The sequence below is a fragment of the Neophocaena asiaeorientalis genome, unplaced genomic scaffold (genome assembly GCF_003031525.2).
Source record: "Neophocaena asiaeorientalis asiaeorientalis breed wild unplaced genomic scaffold, Neophocaena_asiaeorientalis_V1.1 scaffold45, whole genome shotgun sequence".
In the NCBI taxonomy this organism is placed as follows: Eukaryota; Metazoa; Chordata; class Mammalia; order Artiodactyla; family Phocoenidae; genus Neophocaena; species Neophocaena asiaeorientalis.
This window is the reverse complement of record NW_020174642.1, coordinates 2340629-2359238: the sequence shown is the minus strand read 5'-3', so window position 1 is coordinate 2359238 and position 18610 is coordinate 2340629. Positions and strand designations below refer to the sequence as shown.

Here is an 18610-nt window from a genome sequence, read left to right as displayed (position 1 = left end):
ACAAAATACTCCCCAACCAGCATTTTTATCTCAGGGGAGGAAAATTATTATTAAGATCACAATCACAAAACCAAAGAAAAATACATGACCTAACATTATGGTAGAAGCTATAGCCACAGTAAAGCCACACTTGTGCATGTATCACAATCACCATCAGCAGTATCAAGGAACACAACTTTAGCCACCGACGCATTAAGTCAAAAGGGTAACTTGTAGCACTGGATCAGGTTTAGACTGATCAGACTTGCTGAAATGCCATAATGTTGAAAAGGAAGAATACATTTATATAATTTTCACCCAGTTATCAAAAATCATGTAAAACAACTCATTTATATTAACAGTAAGTGAATCACTTAACATATTTTCAATTCACAGGAACAGAAGAATCTTAACAGACATAAAAACATATCATTTACTTAGTCTTTTGTACTATTTTGTGTAAATTTACAAAATTGTTTTGAAAAATACTTTAAACAGCACGTTTGACTTAATGTAACTTCAATTTTAGGTAGCAAAATGGGTCGACAATTATGCTCCACTACCTGATAAAAGTCTGGTCAAAACCCCCAAAAAATTCAGTAGTTAACCAAGTGTTATTAAAGAACATTTGGTTTTCTAATACAATTAATCATACAATAGCAATATTTAACATTTATTAACTATTAATTAGGGCTGCACGGTTCTACATTTTTAAACTCATTTATCCTAACAAAACTCTAATATCAGCACTATTGTTCTGATCAAATGAGGAAAATGAGGCACAGAGAAGACAAAAAAACCTAGCTGTACATCATACATCTAATTAAGAGGTAAAACTGGTATTCAAAACCAGAGCTCATACTCAACCATCTATATATAATAACTTAAACTGTCTAAAAGTCAGTCTCCTCACCCAAACTCATGTTCATAAAAGTGAGAAAAAAAGGAACTATAGTTCATCAAAATGGCAAACAATCAAAAACTTCTTTTGATACTGACAATATATAGCATAGTATTTGAAAAGAAGCTGAATATTCCCTTAGTAATAAACTGCTTTATCTAATATTCTTTCTAAACTCTCTTCCTGGAGCTCTTTTACATTTTTCCTAAGCACTTTCACAGTGCATACCTTACTAAAAAGGCCACGATTTAAAAATCAGAAAAGTAGGGCTAAAAAAAAAAACCTGTCAGTCTATAACAAAATAATCATCTTAAAGCTGTGAGGATGCTTACTGAACTGCTGCAAAGGGGTGGAAATTTCAAAGCAACTAAATATCCATCAATACAATCCTACAACAGAATTCTATGGAGCCATGAAAAATGTTTCAAAGACTACCGAGACTGATAAAACACAAACGTGTTCACAATATATAGATGAAAAAAACAACCAACACAAAACAAGATGATCACACTTGACAAAATATGTGCATCTGTATGCACAAGGAAAAAATTAAAGAACATAAAGATCAATAACCATGTGGTGTTTTGAAATTTTCTTTCCTCTTTTTTTCCTAAACTTTCCACGACAATAACACTTCTAATACAAAAACTGAATTTTAAAAGGTATAGAAAAAAGACATTACAACCAGCAAACACAACTACTTAATATATGCAACTATAAAAAAGTTTTCAGGAAAATTATATTCCCTCGACTCAGGTCGTTTATCATCATCCTAAAAATAACCAGCATATAACAAAATTTTAAAAAGCAACTAAATCAATGAGAGGATCTATTTCCCAATGAAAAAACAATATACCCTGGAAAAATATTACAGCAATACTGTATCATTGCCCCAGTAACCTTATGTTAATTTGAGCGCTCAGTTTACAAATGCGTTTTCGGCTGATTTTCAAATTCACGTTACGTCTGGTTCTTGCTCTCAACTTTTAAAATACAACCAGCAATACATTTGAACTCGGAACAAATATTTACGTTATACAAAGTAAAAAGGCAATCACTGAATAACAACATGACCCACGCGATTTTCGTTTCTGAGTAAGCAAGTATTTCTTTGAAAATCTCTTCCCATTCAAATTGTGGGGAAGCAAGCGTAAACCAGTAGCAATGACAAAAGTAGCGTGTTGGTCAAATATGTCAATTGGGTCAGGGGCGGCAAAAATATTTAGAGCTTCACATGAAGTCCACTTTTCGCTAAATTAAAAAAATTACCACTAATGCAAAGTCCCCTTCCATCCTCACCTCGAATATTCTGTCAAAGTAGCTAACATTAATTTGAGCTGTTTTAATTTAAATTTCCAATCTATTAAACTATTAGAATGCTACCTGGTGGAAGCCACAGAACAGTAGGACCCAAATAATCTAATTAAAGGATCCCGACCCCCAAATGGTCTGAAGCTTGCAATAATAAAGTGGATTTAAGATTACCCAAGAAACGGCCGTTAGACCCCTTTCCGGTTAAAGACACCGGCCGGCGAAATCCGCGGAGGCAGAGAGGGGGAGGGGAAGCGCCGCGGCGGCTGAGGAGCTGAGGAAGGAACTAGGCCCGTCCCTGGTGGACAACCAGGCCTACAGTAGCTAAATGGTAGGGGATGACCAAACGGGGGAGAAGCCTAAGCATCCTAACTCGGTTCTAGAAGAGGGAGCCTGGGATTACCTCTGAAAGGGCGAAGTTCCTCGCTGGGAAGGGAGGGAGCGGACGGGGATGGGGGGGGGGGGCCGGAAAATGGATCCCAGGCCCAGGCGGGGCTGTAGCCGGGCCTGAGACGAGGAACGACAGCGTCCCTGAAGAAAGGTGCCACGGACGGCTACGTGAGACCCTATCGGTCCCTTGGGAGCAGAAGAGCCTGGGAAGCGTTTACCTTGATAGCTCCTGTTGAATTTCCCGGAATTTACTGACCACGAAAGACCTAAAAATCTGCTCGATGTTGGTCGCCATGGCGTCCGCTCCGTTCTCTCAACTCCTCCTCACTAGTCCTCCAGGCTCCCAGCATGCCTCGGGAGGAGGCGCAGCGTCCAATTCCGTCTCTAGCCGTCCTGATTGGCTCCTGTGGGAGCGCCCAGTCCGGCACGCTCCGCCTCTGAACCAATCAGTGAGCACGGCCCCGCTCTCCTCCGCTGTTTCTGAGCGTCTGGGGTAGAGCTGCTGACGTTTGCGCCGCGCACGACTATGTCCGCCATGTTAGTGACTGACGCAGGCGCCATTACAGGAGAAGTCTCTAGAGGCGACTGTCAGCTTAAGCTGTCAGTCTTCAACAGTGTTTGGGGGCCTTAAGAGGTTTATTTTGGTCACTAAACACCCTAGATTAAATTCCGTGAGGAAAGGGAGCAAGGAGGGCAACATGGTGTTTGACCGGGGCCTCCAACCGGCCCGGATGGCCCCGAGTTTCGGCAGGGAGATCCATCCGGGAAAACATTAATCAGCGCTTGCCCCCATACGAAGAATACGTTTTTACCGCCATCTGTCTCCCGTGGCATCCTATTATTGGCCTCGGCTTTTTTTTTCGTTTTAGCATTAGGCCAGAGGTCCTGAACCACGTGTGTTCAAACCTTGGTGCATTTTAATCTCGTCAGGAGCTAGGCGTGTCACGAGACTTTTGCACGGTAGCTGGTCAGTCCTGACTCGTGAGCAACACACAATTAGCTGAACATGGGTTAAGCATTTTGGTGCTCCCCCTCCTCAGAGCTCAGGAGGCTCTGGAAGAAGCGAAGAGACGTTACGTGGCACCTGACACTACAGTGTTACATTGTAAACTCGCTAGAGCTTGGGAGCTTTGCTCTGGGGGAGGTTCAGGCCGCGCCCGAGAGCGGGAGGGAATCACTCTTGATTACCTCGCGGTGGGGCCCACTGGCCACACCGACCAATGGGGAAGCGAAGCCAGCCGGGGGCGGGGCGGGTGGGCGGGGGGCGTGCGCGCCCGATCCCCTCGGCCGACTTCCGGCGCGCGGCGGGAGAGTGGGCTCAGAGCGCGCAGCGAGGGTCTAAGTGCGAGCGCCCAGACAGCCTTGGGTCCGTGGGTAAGTTTCCTCCGCTTTTCAGGAAAGTACTTTTATGGTTTGGTTTGGGGATTACTATCAGGAATTGGATGAAACTGTAGGAACTGGTTTGGCGGTAGGGATTGTCCTCATTTTTAATCGCAGTGGGTGAGGGTTGGCCATGTGCTTTTCAGTTTTAACTGAGGTTTACATTGGATCTATCACTTTCTCTGCTTTGTAAGATGTCAGGGCCTTTTTGCATCTCTCTGCTTTTCTTAGGTTTTTTAGGTCATGCACCTAAATTGCATATTTTCTTATTTTGCATCCTTTGTCTCTAGCAGATTACTTAGTCCCATTTTGTAGTTGGTTTCCACCTTATTTTATTCACCAAGTCCTTTGTGTTTTGTTTTCTTTTTTTTTGGCAATGCTGCACAGCATGCAGTATCTAAGTTCCCTGACTAGGGATGGAATCCAGGCCCCCTGCAGTGGAAGCGCAGAGTCTTAACCACTGGACCGCCAGGGAAGTCCCAATTCACCAAGTCCTTTGAAATGGCTTTTCCTGGCTCTCTAATTCTCCTCGTGTTACCCATTTAGATGACTGAGGCCCAAGAAGGTTAAGTCCCTCAAGGTATCCCAGCTAGGAAGTCTTAACTCCTTAACTCAAACCTAGGCAACGCTGGGTGGCGGCCTCCTAGCCACTCCTGGGTGTAGATTCCCTCAGGCTGAGTCCTAATCCTATTTCTGAGATCCGCGGCAGTAATCAGGATAATTTCCCTTCACTGACCCTCTTATTCAAACTAAACATAAATGTTTTCTCTAAATTTAAAGATACGTTCATTTCAGATATGTCGATACACGCGGCAAGTCTTTTCCAGTAAGCTAAAATAGTGTTTTTCTCCGAGATGATAATTTAGTAATTTTTTTCTTCCTCATATTTTCAAGTGTTAAAGAGTATCTGAAGCAAAATTGGTTCCGTTGGAATCCAGGCTACATCCCCACTTATCTATGTGACCTGCAGCAAGTTACATAACCTAACTGAGCCTTACTTATTTATCTGCAAAGCGGGCATGGTAATCCTATCTGCCTCACAGAATTCTTAAGATTAAGTGAAGTAATTCGTGAAAAGCATTTAGAATAGCATCTGGCACGAAGTTAGTGCTCAAAAAATCTTCTTTATATTAGCAAATTATATTTTTCTTTAAACATGTAATTGCTAGCATCTCACGAGAAGTAACTGATTTCAGTTTTTCCTGTTATCAGTTTGCCTTCTACATAATTACATGTCTTCTGAAAATTAGTAAATGAATGTGACAAGTTATTCATTCCTTTGGCTTTTTGTTTTCTTGTTAGAATTTCTTTCTCTCCCTAAAGCATCAATTTGGCAAAAGTAATAAATAAAATATACCAGGTTAGCATTTACTACTGCTGAGTGTAAGAAATTGTACTAATTGTTTGTAAATGTCATTTCAATTCTTACAAGGCCTCATAAGACAAATTCTCTTAATTCCACCTTTTAAGATGTGAAGAAATTGAATTGCAGGTAGTAAGAACTTAACCAGGGTCACACTGTTAGCTTGAGAGATAGTTGCCTATCCTGCCCAGGATCAAATGCCAGAACTAAGCAAGACGTGTTCAAATTTGATTTTTGCCTTCTCTACCAATTTTCTGGCATATTGCACTAACTTCTTAAATAGGGGTCAGCAGACTACTGCTCTTGTGCCCATCTTCCTACTACCTGTTTTTGTACAGTCCACCAAATAAGAATAGTTTTTACATTGTTAAATGTTCGTGGGAAGAAAAGGAAAAGTGATGTTTCTGTGACACATGACAGTTATACAAAATTCAAATTGCAGTGTCCATAAATACAGTTTTATGGAAACACAGCCACAGTTATGCTTTATAAACCTCTGATAGCTTCCTGTTACTTAGAGCAGAAGTAGGCAAACTATGACCTACAGCCAACTGCCTATTTATGTAAGTTTTTACTGGACATAGCCAGGCCACATTTGTCTCTTGTCCAAGGCAGCTTTCATACTACAGTGTCAGAGTTCAGTAATTGCAACACAGACTATATGGCCCTCAGAAAATGTTTACTATTTGACCCTTTATGGGCTCTAGTCTTAAACATTTCTTTGAATTTATTGTAACTTTAAAGTCTATTATTTATAAGACTAAAGGTTTAAAAACAGTTATTTTCAATTTGGTGTCTAAAGTTAAAACATTTTCATTTTTAACTGAGATTTGATGATTTTTAAATCTTCTAAAAGTGAAGCCCAGGGACTTCCCTGGTGGCCCAGTGGGTGGGAGTCTGCCCTCCCAATGCAGGGGGCCAGGGTTCAATCCCTGGTCCGGGTAGCTGGATCCCGCATGCATGCCGCAGCTAGCAGTCTGCATGCTGCAACTAAAAGATTCCGCATGCCGCAACAAAGATCCCACTTGCCGCAGCTGAGACCCAGCACGGCCAAAATAAATAAATAAAAGTGAAGCCCAAAGAAGGGTGATTGTTCATAGATTTTGCTTTAATGCAATAAGGAGCTTTAAAGTACTGCTCTAATCCTTAAGAGTACACAGTCATATTTCTCAAATTATGAATCCTAGTTGTTCACAAATAAATTGCTGGGATAAAATGTTATTTGTATGATTACAAATAACTACTTAAATCATATTTAGAAATCGTGATTTCTAAAGTATATGTATTCTAAACTATCAACTGTGGTTTTCTTTCTGCAGCTTTCATTTTCCTGCTGAATTCCTGCTTTGCAGACTGAGCAATGGCAGCCCGAGTACTTGTAATTGGCAATGGAGGAAGGGAACATACTCTGGCCTGGAAACTTGCACAGTCTAATCATGTCAAACAAGTGTTAGTTACCCCAGGAAATGCAGGCACTGCCTGCTCTGAAAAGATTTCGAACACTGGTAATCATTTTTTTGAAGTAAAAGTGAACGATTGTAAATGATAAAACTGTCACTCACATCTCTTCTTTATAAAGGTCAATTGCTGTTCAGATTTGAATGCTTTTTTTAACCCAGAAATTTATGTGGTAATTTGAATACTTGCCATATGTTGTAATTTAAGGTATCCTGTTGTTCAGAGTGTATCATTTTCTTACCTTAGATTATTTTAAAACTTACAAAACACGTCCACTGAAAAAGTTACAAAATGCCTAATATAGGTTAAAGGTGTTTTGGTGTGTATTTTGGGGAATGCAAAATTGAGCAGTGCTATTAAATGTAAGTTCTGCCAATTCTTACTCCATAATAGATCTCAGCCTTCATCTCTTCCACTGGTAAATAGGAAAAGATGATTGATTCTTATGCTGCATTAAATTCTTCAGTGACTTCTCATAGTAGTCAGCATAAAACTCAAACTCCTGTCCTTACGAAACCCTCTGTGATCTGGCCTCTGCCGGCCTTTCCAGGCTGATCTTTTATAGCCCTTGTTTTCTTTTCACTGTGCCCTATCCATGCAGTCCTGCCAGTATCCCAAACAGAGCTGCCTTGGACTTCGTTCTTACTCCTAGCATGACTGGCTCTTCATCATTCAGGTCTCAACTTATGTTACCATCTCAAAGAGGACTTTCCTAAAGTTTCTAAGTAAAGCATGTTCACCCCCCAATTCATTTGTTTTCAATCATGAACTATTATCTGTATCTTCTTTTACTTTTGTCTGTCTCCTATCTTCATTTCCCTCCTAGAACATAAGCTCTAGAATGTAAACTGCATGAGGGCAAGGAAGTCGCATGTCTTTTTTAAAATAAATTTATTTATTTTTGGCTGCGATGGGTCTTCGTTGCTGCGCGTGGGCTTTCTCTAGTTGTGGCGAGCGGGGTCTACACTTCGTTTTGGTGAATGGCCTTCTCATTGCGGTGACTTCCTTGTTGCAGAGCGCAGGCTCTAGGTGCGCAGGCTTCGGTAGTTGTGGCTCACGGGCTCTAGAGCACAGGCTCAGCAGTTGTGGCGCACGGGCTTAGTTGCTCTGCGGCATGTGGGATCTTCTAGGACCAGGGCTCGAACCAGTGTCCCCTGCATTGGCAGGGAGATTCTTAACCACTGCGCCACCAGGGAAGTCCCGTGTCTCCTGTCTCATTTTGCACTGTGTGCAATGTGCCTAGTACCCTACGTGGCACATAATATTTATGGAGAGAACATAGACCCAGCAAGGTACCAACTGGGAGAAGATAATTGTGTACATAGGAGCAAAAATAATAAGAAAAAGATAAGAAAATATCTGCTTCCCTGGGATCTTAACTCTAGGAGTGAGGTATTGTATTTTTTTTTTCTTTAAAGAAATGGCACATTTTATCTAGATGCAATTGATGTTATACAGACCAGCCCATGAAAATCTCCCAATACTGTCATGAGGCTGCTATCACTTGTAGTGACAGGTTAGGTGTGTCATCTTCCTCTTGCCACCCTTTGCTGTGCTGAGGTAGTTGGCTCTGTTCAGCCCAGTTGTGTTTGCAGCTACTAACCCAGAGTGCATGGTACTCCATCCTTATCCCACTCAGGCAGTTCCTGTAGATTGAGAACTCTGCCTTTTCTGCACTTATCCCCTACACATCACAAATACCACATATGTACAGAGACTTCAGCCAGCTTAAGAATGGTGGCCCAAATAACAGTGAAGCAGAAGAGCGCCTATAGAACCTACTCATGATTAATATATGGTTGATCCTACTACTACTTAGAACTCCCATCAAGAAAGAAAATTTACCTGGCTTGTACATTGGAGCAGTGAGCTAGGTCTTAAAAGTCATCCTTCAGTTCTTAGCTTAAACGTCTTTGCACAGAGACCCTTTCTGGCTTAATCAGAAATAGCCTCCCAGTTTACCTCACATCAGATTTGCCTAATTGTTTACACTTTGTATTATTTTGCTTGGATATTTATAACTCAACATTCCCACAGTGAAATATAAGCATCTTAAATATAGGGACCCTGTTTGTGTTTACATCTTAACCTGGTGACTAGGACAGTATCTGGCATATAGCAGTTCTCAGTAAATCTTGAATGAATGACATTTAAAAGACCAGTTTCTGAGTATATTCTCTGGTACACTTTTTTGTTTACAATCAACACTGGCAACATGAACACCATAGTCAAGAAAGTATAGCTCTTGGAAAACTTACTCAGTTCTCTGCTATCACTGTAGTGATAACAAAGCAGAGAACTGAGCTTTGTTGGTTAGCCTGATGTACTGTGCTCTGAATTTCTCATGGTGAAACTCATCTGTACCAGTAAAAGAAAACCAACAATTAATAGGCATACCAGGGCTTCCCTGGTGGCGCAGTGGTTGGGAGTCCGCCTGCTGATGCAGGGGACATGGGTTCGTGCCCCGATCCGGGAGGATCCCACATACCGCGGAGTGGCTGGGCCCCTGAGCCATGGCCGCTGGGCCTGCGCGTCCGGAGCCTGTGCTCCGCAACGGGAGAGGCCACAGCAGTGAGAGGCCCGTGTACCGCAAAAAAAAAAAAAAAAAAAAAAAAAAAATAGGCATACCAAAGTATAGTACTTACATTTCAGATAGACAGTTTTAAAGAATGTTTTTATAAACAAGGTGGGTTTGTTTCTTTTTTCTTTTCACAGACATCTCAATCAGTGATCACACTGCCCTTGCACAGTTCTGCAAAGATGAGAAAATTGAATTTGTAGTTGTTGGACCAGAGGCACCTCTGGCTGCTGGTAAAGTTCATTTCTGTTTATTATTATGGTATACACCGTGCTAACAGGAGCTTGGAGATCATCTCATCTAATACATTTTACAGATGAGGATTTCTAATATAATACACTGAAAAAGCTTTCACCCTCTTGAAATTTATGGATTCTAGGATTCCCCCCCCAAGCATCAGTAGTATGAATAATAAGACTAAATTTGAATGAGAGATCAAATTTGCAGCTGTAGGAAATATTTTGTTTTTATTCTGCTCTATTCTGGTGTCTATTTAATAATCCATATATTTGAATATCACACATGATTTTTGTTGGATTTGAATCATGTGTCAGTAGCATTTTGTTTATATCCTATATAAAACATGAAAAACGTAGTTATTCTCTGCCATTTGCCTCATCTCAATGTATATTTAGCCTGATCCTAATTCTTCAGAATGAAAAGGCCCTGCAGAGAGCTGGGCTACGGCTGCTTGTTTCCATCCCTAGGAATTGTTGGGAGCCTGACATCTGCAGGAGTGCGGTGCTTTGGCCCTACAGCAGAAGCAGCTCAGTTAGAGTCCAGCAAGAGATTTGCCAAAGAGTTTATGGACCGACATGGAATCCCAACTGCACAGTGGAGAGCTTTCACCAAAGCTGAAGAAGCCTGCTGCTTCATTATGAGGTAAATAGAAGATAGCCTGTGAAGGGCACTTGTTATATGATATTTGAATATACGGGTCACTTTTATGTTACGAGTTTATAGTAAGATAATTCTAGGGGAAAACTCATAGGATGTAGACTGCCTTTTTCCAACATCAAAATAAAATGGGATTTACTCTTGCGGTCTTGCAGAAAGATAAATTTTTTTTTTAAGATAAATTTTTTAATGTTTGTTGCTGAATAGTTTCTAGGGGAAAAGGATATATTTGGTTGTATAGGCGTTCCCTCTTAGCCAAATTGACACAGTGGCATCTTACCACATAAAGGATAGTGATTTTTTTCATCAATAATTAACTAGAGTGAGGAATCATCACTTGGCCTTCTGCCACCACTGTTCAATCCTAAATCTTAAAATTAAACATCCTGTTCTCTATTATATGGAGAACATTGAGCAATAAATGAATGTTGGTAGATACATGCCTTTGCCCCCTATTTTTGTTGACACTTTTCCTTTTTACCTGGTATGTTTTCTTTTTAGTTGGGTCAGTTTCATTCTTTGTTTTTTCTTCATCCTACATTGAATTTTATTATTTCCTAGTAGCCAGATACCTTCCAAGTAACAATTTTGTTACTTACTTTGGGTAAGTCTCCTTCTAGATCTCCAGTTCTACTCAACAGAAGAAACTACCAACAACAGTTTCTTATGTGTACTTGGAGAAATGATCTGTGTATCCATGCTTATATTGGTCTTATACAGCTACATCTTTTACTTGAAGGAGAGCATGATTCATTACTTTGTATTGTATCTTAAAAGGTCATTCCATATTCATGCTATGCAAGTGCTGTTTTCCCCCAAAGATTTTGCTTATATGATCTCATGATAAGTGAGAAAAACAAAACTGTATGTACCATATGACCACAACTATAAAGGAATACATAGGAAAAAAAATCCTGGCAGGAAGTACATCAAAATGGTGTTAGCAGTTTTTTTTTTTTCTGCTTTTCAGTTGTTGCTATAGCATATTATTACACAATGCCAAAGCATTTTAAACTTTTGAATCTTAAAGATTTATTGGATATTGAAATTTACTCTGTCTTCACAGTGCAGACTTCCCTGCTTTGGTTGTGAAGGCCAGTGGTCTTGCAGCTGGGAAAGGGGTAGTTGTCGCAAAGAGCAAAGAAGAGGCCTGCAAAGCTGTACAGGAGATTATGCAGGTAAGTTGATCCCTCTTAAAAAGTTTATAATTTTCTAGTCACACTGGATAAATAAATACTGTTAAGCTTACAAATATTCCTCAAGGCAAGGAAAACGTATAGCAAACAGTTATTTTTCATAGTACTATGTATTATAATCCATCTCTATAAAAGGGTTATTACACATCTACACTGATGGCTAAACTATGATTCTGTTCTTTGCAAGTAAGTTCTGTTTAGCATCCTTTGTTGTCTGCTCTGAAAAGTAGAAAGTCCTCAGACTACAGGACATATAAATACTCAACAATCCATGAGGACAAAAAAAGTATTTATCCTTTGTGTCTCAGGTCTAAGAAAAGTGAAGCAATGAATTAATATACTTAGCTTTTTATGATCCTTCTTGGTTGTTGTGGGTTTCTCCCCCTTGTGGAAATCTGTTTTCACAGACATTAGTATAATTATTGTAAGCAAACATAATTATAGGTCAGAAATAAGAGTTAAATGGTAATGATGAAAACATCTGTTTTTCTGTTAACCTTATTTGAAACTGGAAACCTGGATCCCCAGAAGAGTTTAAATGATGTGTTCATCTCATCTGTACCAGTGCTAACTCTACATCATTGCAACTCTGAAAATAGGAAACATTCGGGCTTCCCTTGTGCACAGTGGTTAAGAATCCGACTGCCAGTGCAGGGGACACGGGTTCGAGCCCTGGTCTGGGAAGATCTCACGTGTCGCGGAGCAACTAAGCCCGCGCACCACAACTACCGAGCCTGCGCTCTAGAGCCCGCGAGCCACAAATACTGAAGCCCACGCACCACAATGAAGAGTAGCCCCCACTCGGGGCAACCAGAGAAAAGCCTGTGTGCACCAATGAAGACCCAATGCAGCCACAAATAAATAAATAAAATTAAAATAGGAAACATTTATATATGTTCCTTTGCAGCTTTCAGAGAGAGAAAGAGAAATTATAATACTAGTGCGTTGGTTCATAATACAAATGGTGCAAAATGACAACAGCCAATTAAGTAAATAATAAAAGCTTATAATTTATTTCTCTTTGTTTTGTTTTTACCGACAATAAGGATAAAGCTTTTGGAGAAGCTGGAGAAACAACTGTCATTGAAGAACTTCTTGAAGGAGAAGAGGTGTCTGTATGTATATTCATCTTTTGGACTTTTATAGAGTATAAGCTGTGTTATCTGACCTATGATCCCAAAAAAGGCTTGGTTTACTCTGGTCGCTTCATCCAAGAGCATAAACTGAGCAGTTACACAGGAATTTGTATACGTTTAGTATTTCAGATACAAATGAAAAAAGAATTTATCTTCTTTTTTTTAAATATATAAGCTTATTTATTTTTGGCTGCGTTGGGTCTGTTGCTGCGCAGGCTTTTTGTAGTTGCTGAGAGCTGCGGGGCTACTCTTTGTTGCATGCGCAGGCTTCTCATTGCGGTGGCTTCTCTTGTTGCAGAGCACGGGCTCTAGGTGTGCAGCCTTCGGTAGTTGTGGCACATGGCCTCAGTGATTGTGGTTCTCAGGCTCAGTTGTGGCTCACAGGCTCTAGAGCACAGGCTCAGTAGTTGTGCCACATGGGCTTAGTTTTCTCCACAGCATGTGGGATCTTCCCAGAACAGGGTTCGAACCCGTGTCCCCTGCATTGGCAGGCAGATTCTTAACCACTGCACCGCCAGGGAAGTCCGAAGAATTTATCTTCCTTTAATCATCCCCAGTGTAGCAGTAGGCAAATTGGACTTACATCATCCCCAGTGTAGCAGTAGGCAAATTGGACTTACATCATCCCCAGTGTAGCAGTAGGCAAATTGGATTTATATCACCCATTATTTAAACAGGGGAAAGGTTGAAATTTTTTACTTTGAGAGTAGCGCCCCCCCCCCCAACCTAGCTCAAAAATTACAGATCCTTCAGAACAGAGTATACAGGATCTTTTGATTCTCGATCTAGGAAACTTAGGGTTATTTATGTTTTAAGTCATTTTACTTTAAAAAAGAAAACTTTTCCTCTAATTAGAGTTAAGGTACATATAGTTCTCCTTATTAAATTATTTTTTTACTTTTTGGCATTTAAGGTTAAGTGGACCGTTTGTTTTCTCTACAGTGTCTGTGCTTCACTGATGGAAAGACTGTGGCCCCTATGCCCCCAGCACAGGACCATAAGCGATTGCTGGAGGGAGATCAGGGCCCCAACACAGGGGGAATGGGAGCCTATTGTCCAGCACCTCAGGTACTTCACAGAGGCTCAGCTGAAGTTCAGTAGTCATTTTTTGGTCTTCTCAAAGAGCTCTTAGACACTTGGTTTTTTTTTCTGTAAATGATATTACTAATCAGCAAATTGGTTTTCCTATTAAATGAAAAGTGTCTCTTCTGGTCTCACTCTAAAACTAACCTTTTCTAAAAGCCTTTGAGGAACTAACTTAAATATCGATTGAACAGATCCTTCTAGCCCCTCCTTATTCATCTTTGGATATCCAGGGCCCTATACACAAGTGCTCAGTAAGAGTGGGTATGGTGAATTGAGAACCAGGTCAGACTACCATTTGTTCTTCTAGTCTTTCTACTTCATAACGGATAGAGCATGTTTCCAAACAATTCCTTGACAATGTTTATGAAAAATATGCATTGAGCATATTATAAATAGATTAGCACTTCAGAAACTCACCCATTTCCTTTCACTGCTGATAGTTATAATTGTTTGTGCTAATAATATGGTGCCTTTTAGATATTTTTCTTAAGTAAAAGATTAAAAACCAAACAGGGTTTACTTTAGACTTTGTGTATTAAAACTACCATTTAGTAAAAGTGATTATTTATATATATATTTTACTTAAAAAAATTGTTTATTTATTTATTTTGGCTGCACTGGGTCTCAGTTGCAGCATGTGGACTCTTAGTTGCAGCATGCATGTGCAATAATTTCTACAATTAATTTATAAACTCTAGATTCTCAATTTATAGGCTAATGAGGTATGCATAGAATATACTATAAGTATACAAAGGAGCCTCAGTGTGGGCGAGGACTTTTTCAGCTAAATACCAGTTACATTTAAATAAGTCTCTATGTTCCCTAGGTTTCTAAGGATTTGTTGCTAGAAATTAAAAATACTATTCTTCAGAAGACAGTGGATGGCATGCAGCAGGAGGGTGTGCCATACACAGGTAAGCATATTGATGTCATTGTGGACATTATTTATAAAGTAAGTTTGCACCATTTTCTTTTTTTATAAATTTATTTATTATTTATTTTTGGCCACATTGGGTCTTTGTTGCTGCACACGGCTTTCTCTAGTTGCTGCAAGCACGGGCTACTCTTCGTTGTAGTGTGCGGGCTTCTCATTGCAGTGGCTTCTCTTGTTGTGGAGCTCGGGCTCTAGGTGCCCAGGCTTCAGTAGTTGTGGCACGTGGGCTCAGTAGTTGTGGCTCACGGGCTCTAGAGCACAGGCTCGGTAGATGTGGTACATGGGCTTAGTTGCTCCGCGGCCTGTGGCATCTTCCCAGCAGGGCTCGAACCCGTGTCCCCTGCATTGGCAGGTGGATTCTTAACCACAGTGCCACCAGGGAAGCCCACCATTTTCTTTTTTTAATTGACCACTGTTATAACATTTGTTACGGCCATTCCAAAACTTTCAGTACTATAAGTTTATATTCTGATTTTCACAGTCACAATACAGTGTCTTCATTATAGATTTTTTTTTTTCCATTTTTTAACGAAGGTATCCTCTATGCTGGTATAATGCTGACCAAGGATGGCCCAAAAGTTCTGGAGTTTAATTGCCGTTTTGGTGATCCAGAGTGCCAAGTAAGTAATAAAGATAATAATATAAAGTGTTACTTTGTAGAATATGTGTGCTGTTTTAATCTTAGGATTTATCAGCCTTGAAATAATTACCTTTGAGAAACATATGCAAGTTCTGGTATCCCAGTGAATAAAATGTCTAAGGACAACTGAAATTTCTCTCAGTTGCCATGTTGATTATGTTTTTCCAGGTGATCCTCCCACTTCTTAAAAGTGACCTTTATGAAGTGATTCAGTCTACCTTAGATGGCCTGCTCTGCACATCTCTGCCTGTTTGGCTTGACAACCGCACTGCCGTAACTGTGGTCATGGCAAGTAAAGGTTATCCAGGAGACTACACCAAAGGTGTAGAGATAACAGGTGAATATTAGAGAACAAAAGGTTGGATTGCAATGTAATAAGTGACCAGTACCACAGTAGGCCTTTGTCCCATTCAATGTTGTGTTCCTTTTAAGGGTTTAGAGACATCAGTAACCTTTTAGGGGTTTCTAACATAAGCATGTTGCTTGTTGGATACGGGTGTCCAGATATCCAAAATTACTGTATTTAAAGAACTGCCGTCCGTTCCTCTTCCTGCACAGCGAAGACTTAAGTGGGCCTAGCTAAGTTTCCAGAGAATCACCCAGTGCTGCTTTTCTCGTCCATCCTCCAAGAGCCAGGAAGATAATAGGAATGTATGAGAGTTGGAGGAACTTTAATATAAATTACATCAAGGATAAATAAGTTCCAGCACGATAAGGCCAACACCAGACCTTTCAAATCCCTAGCAGGCTGTCATTTGGCCTCCTTAATACCCCAATACTGTGTTTGATACAAACACCCTATTTACTGTCTTACCCAGACAGTAAGTCCATTGCCCTGTGCATCCCACACATGGCAGCTGGGCAGTTAGGAGCTGATTGCCTTTTAAAATGAAGAAAGGGAAGGGATAGAATCAAGATCTTTTGTATTGGTGAAATTTCCCTAAGATTGGGGTGACAGGTGTCATAGTTATTTCTGACACCCCAATATTGGGTGTTACTGATACCACCACATACTTGAGTACCTGTGACTGAACGCCCCTATGTTATAAAAACACCTGGAGGGACCTCCCTGGTGGTCCAGTGGGTAAGACTGCGCTCCCAATACAGGGGGCCCAGGTTCGATCCTTGGTCAGGGAACTAGATCCCGCACGCGTGCCGCAACTAAGAACCTGCATGCCACAACTAAGACCCAGAGCAGCCAAAATAAATAAATAATATATAAATATTTTGAAAAAATAAAAACACCTAGAGAAGACACGATATTATAAACAACTACAATAAAAAAATGTTTTAAAGAAAATTTGATACAGCAAAAACAGAAAAAACACCTAGGGAAGATGTGTATTAACAGATCACCAAATATGGTGCTAAAAGAGAAATGGAAAAGGACAAACTAGGGATATGAAAGTTTTTGGGGGGGGGACTTCCCTGCTGGCACAGTGGATAAGAATCCGCCTGCCAGTGCAGGGGACATCTGTTCAAGCCCTGGTCCGGGAAGATCCCACATGCCACGGAGCAACTAAGCCTGTGCACCAGAACTGTTGAGCCTGTGCTCTAGAGCCCATGAGCTTAGAGCCTGTGCTCCACAACAAGAGAAACCACCTCAATGAGAAGCCCCCGCTCACCACAACTAGAGGAAGCCCGCACACAGCAGCAAAGACCCAACTCAGCCAAAAATAAATTAATTAATAAGGAAAAAAAATTTCTTTTTAATTAAGAGGTTGTCTTTTTATAAACTGTCCGTGTTGGTCATTTCAGAATTTAGAAAACACAGTCTAATAATATTTTAAATGTAAAATATATATGTGAGATCTTAAAACTAATTCAAAAGAAAATGAAGCAGGGGACTTCCCTGGTGACACAGTAGTTAAAAATCTGCCTGCCAGTGCAGGGGACACAGATTCGATCCCTGGTCCATGAAGATCCCACTTGCCACGGGGCAACTAAGCCTGTGCACCACAACTACTGAGTGTGTGCTCTAGAGCCCACAAGCCACAACTACTGAAGCCTGCATGCCCTAGAGCCTGTGCATCACAACTACTGAGCCCACTCGCTGCAACTAGAGAAAGCCCGCACACAGCAACGAAGACCCAACGCAGCCAAAAGAAAAAATGAAGCCAGGGATTTTCTTTTAGGCTGAGCCCTAAACCTAATTTAAATCATATTTGTCTTAAAATTTTACAATTGTTGTATTAGGGAAAAGATTAAGAATATGTTTTGCATTGCAATGATCTTACTGGTTTTTTTAAAAAAGAAAGCAACTTTATTTAGTTGGCTATGATAAAGCAAAAAGATATTCTTTTACTCTTCAGTAAAAAATGTGATCAAATGCAGGATTTAGGGCTTCCTTGGTGGCGCAGTGGTTGAGAGTCCGCCTGCCGATGCAGGGGACATGGCTTCGTGCCCCCATCCGGGAAGATCCCACATGCCATGGAGCCGGCTGCGCCCATGAGCCATGGCCGCTGAGCCTGCGCATCCAGAGCCTGTGCTCCGCAACGGGAGAGGCCCTAACAGTCAGAGGCCCGTGTACCGCAAAAAAAAAAAAAGAAAAAATGCAGGATTTATTCATGATGTTTAGGTTTTGTTCATTTTTTTTTTTTTAACTTTTCAGGAGAAAATAACTTTATGCTTCTAGTTTCAAACTTTTCAGGGCTTAGCTTCTTTTTTTTCCCTTCCTTATTGAAATAATCATTCTTACATGAGATTTATGATAACACAAGGTTTTAGTAATACAGTTATCACCCTAGAGCAGAACAGACTGTTCTTAGGAGAAAGGCTGTATTTACTATATTACATTAATTCCTTTCTGATAGAATTCTTGTGAAGATTCATTTAAGTGAAATAAAGATTTTATTTAAAAAACTTCTGGAAATTATAAGCCACAGTGTAGAATATTATTACTGCAATTGATATGTCAAATATGCTCTCTTACAGGGTTTCCTGAGGCTCAAGCTTTAGGACTAGAGGTGTTCCAAGCAGGCACTGCCCTAAAAGATGGCAAAGTGGTGACTAACGGGGGTAGGGTCCTTACAGTAACGGCCATCCGGGAAAATCTCATCTCAGCCCTTGAAGAAGCCAAGAAAGGACTAGCTGCTATAAAGTTTGAGGGGGCCATTTATAGGAAGGACATTGGCTATCATGCCATAGCTTTCCTCCAGCAGCCCAGGTAAACTTCTGACCAAGGTGATTATAGCACAGCTTCAGAACTGGCATAAATGGTGATGTAGAAAACTCCATTAACCCTGTACTAAGTCATTGTCATTCTGTATTCTTAACTCTATGAGACTGATCTGATTTATATATATATATATATAAATTATTTATTTATTTTATTTTTGGCTGTGTTGGGTCTTCGTTGCTG

At 40.5% G+C, this 18610-nt stretch overlaps 2 protein-coding genes across 9 annotated transcripts in view; one reads left to right on the top strand and one right to left on the bottom strand.

The window, feature by feature from the left end:
- The window catches only part of SON (SON DNA and RNA binding protein), a 30088-nt gene extending 27160 nt beyond the window's left edge, over positions 1–2928 (bottom strand). For all 5 annotated transcript variants that reach the window (XM_024758173.1, XM_024758174.1, XM_024758175.1 and 2 more), the window contains exon 1: positions 2800–2928. In XM_024758173.1, the coding sequence (XP_024613941.1) occupies positions 2800–2876 (77 nt within the window). In that variant the 5' untranslated portion in view covers positions 2877–2928. The remainder of the gene's footprint in view (positions 1–2799) is intronic.
- A 949-nt stretch (positions 2929–3877) lies between these two features.
- GART (phosphoribosylglycinamide formyltransferase, phosphoribosylglycinamide synthetase, phosphoribosylaminoimidazole synthetase) overlaps positions 3878–18610 on the top strand; it is a 27458-nt gene continuing 12725 nt past the window's right edge. For 2 of the 4 annotated variants that reach the window (XR_003004977.1, XM_024758292.1), the window contains exons 1-11: positions 3878–3955; positions 6644–6829; positions 9498–9593; positions 10068–10242; positions 11324–11435; positions 12500–12568; positions 13532–13657; positions 14502–14589; positions 15144–15229; positions 15418–15586; positions 18184–18415. Coding sequence is in view for 2 of the 4 variants with exons in the window: in XM_024758292.1 (XP_024614060.1) it covers positions 6685–6829; positions 9498–9593; positions 10068–10242; positions 11324–11435; positions 12500–12568; positions 13532–13657; positions 14502–14589; positions 15144–15229; positions 15418–15586; positions 18184–18415 (1298 nt within the window). In the remaining 2 variants the exon portion in view is untranslated. Of the gene's footprint in view, positions 3956–6643; positions 6830–9497; positions 9594–10067; positions 10243–11323; positions 11436–12499; positions 12569–13531; positions 13658–14501; positions 14590–15143; positions 15230–15417; positions 15587–18183; positions 18433–18610 lie in introns of all 4 variants that reach the window. The other 2 variants (XR_003004978.1, XM_024758293.1) reach the window with 2 other exon arrangements.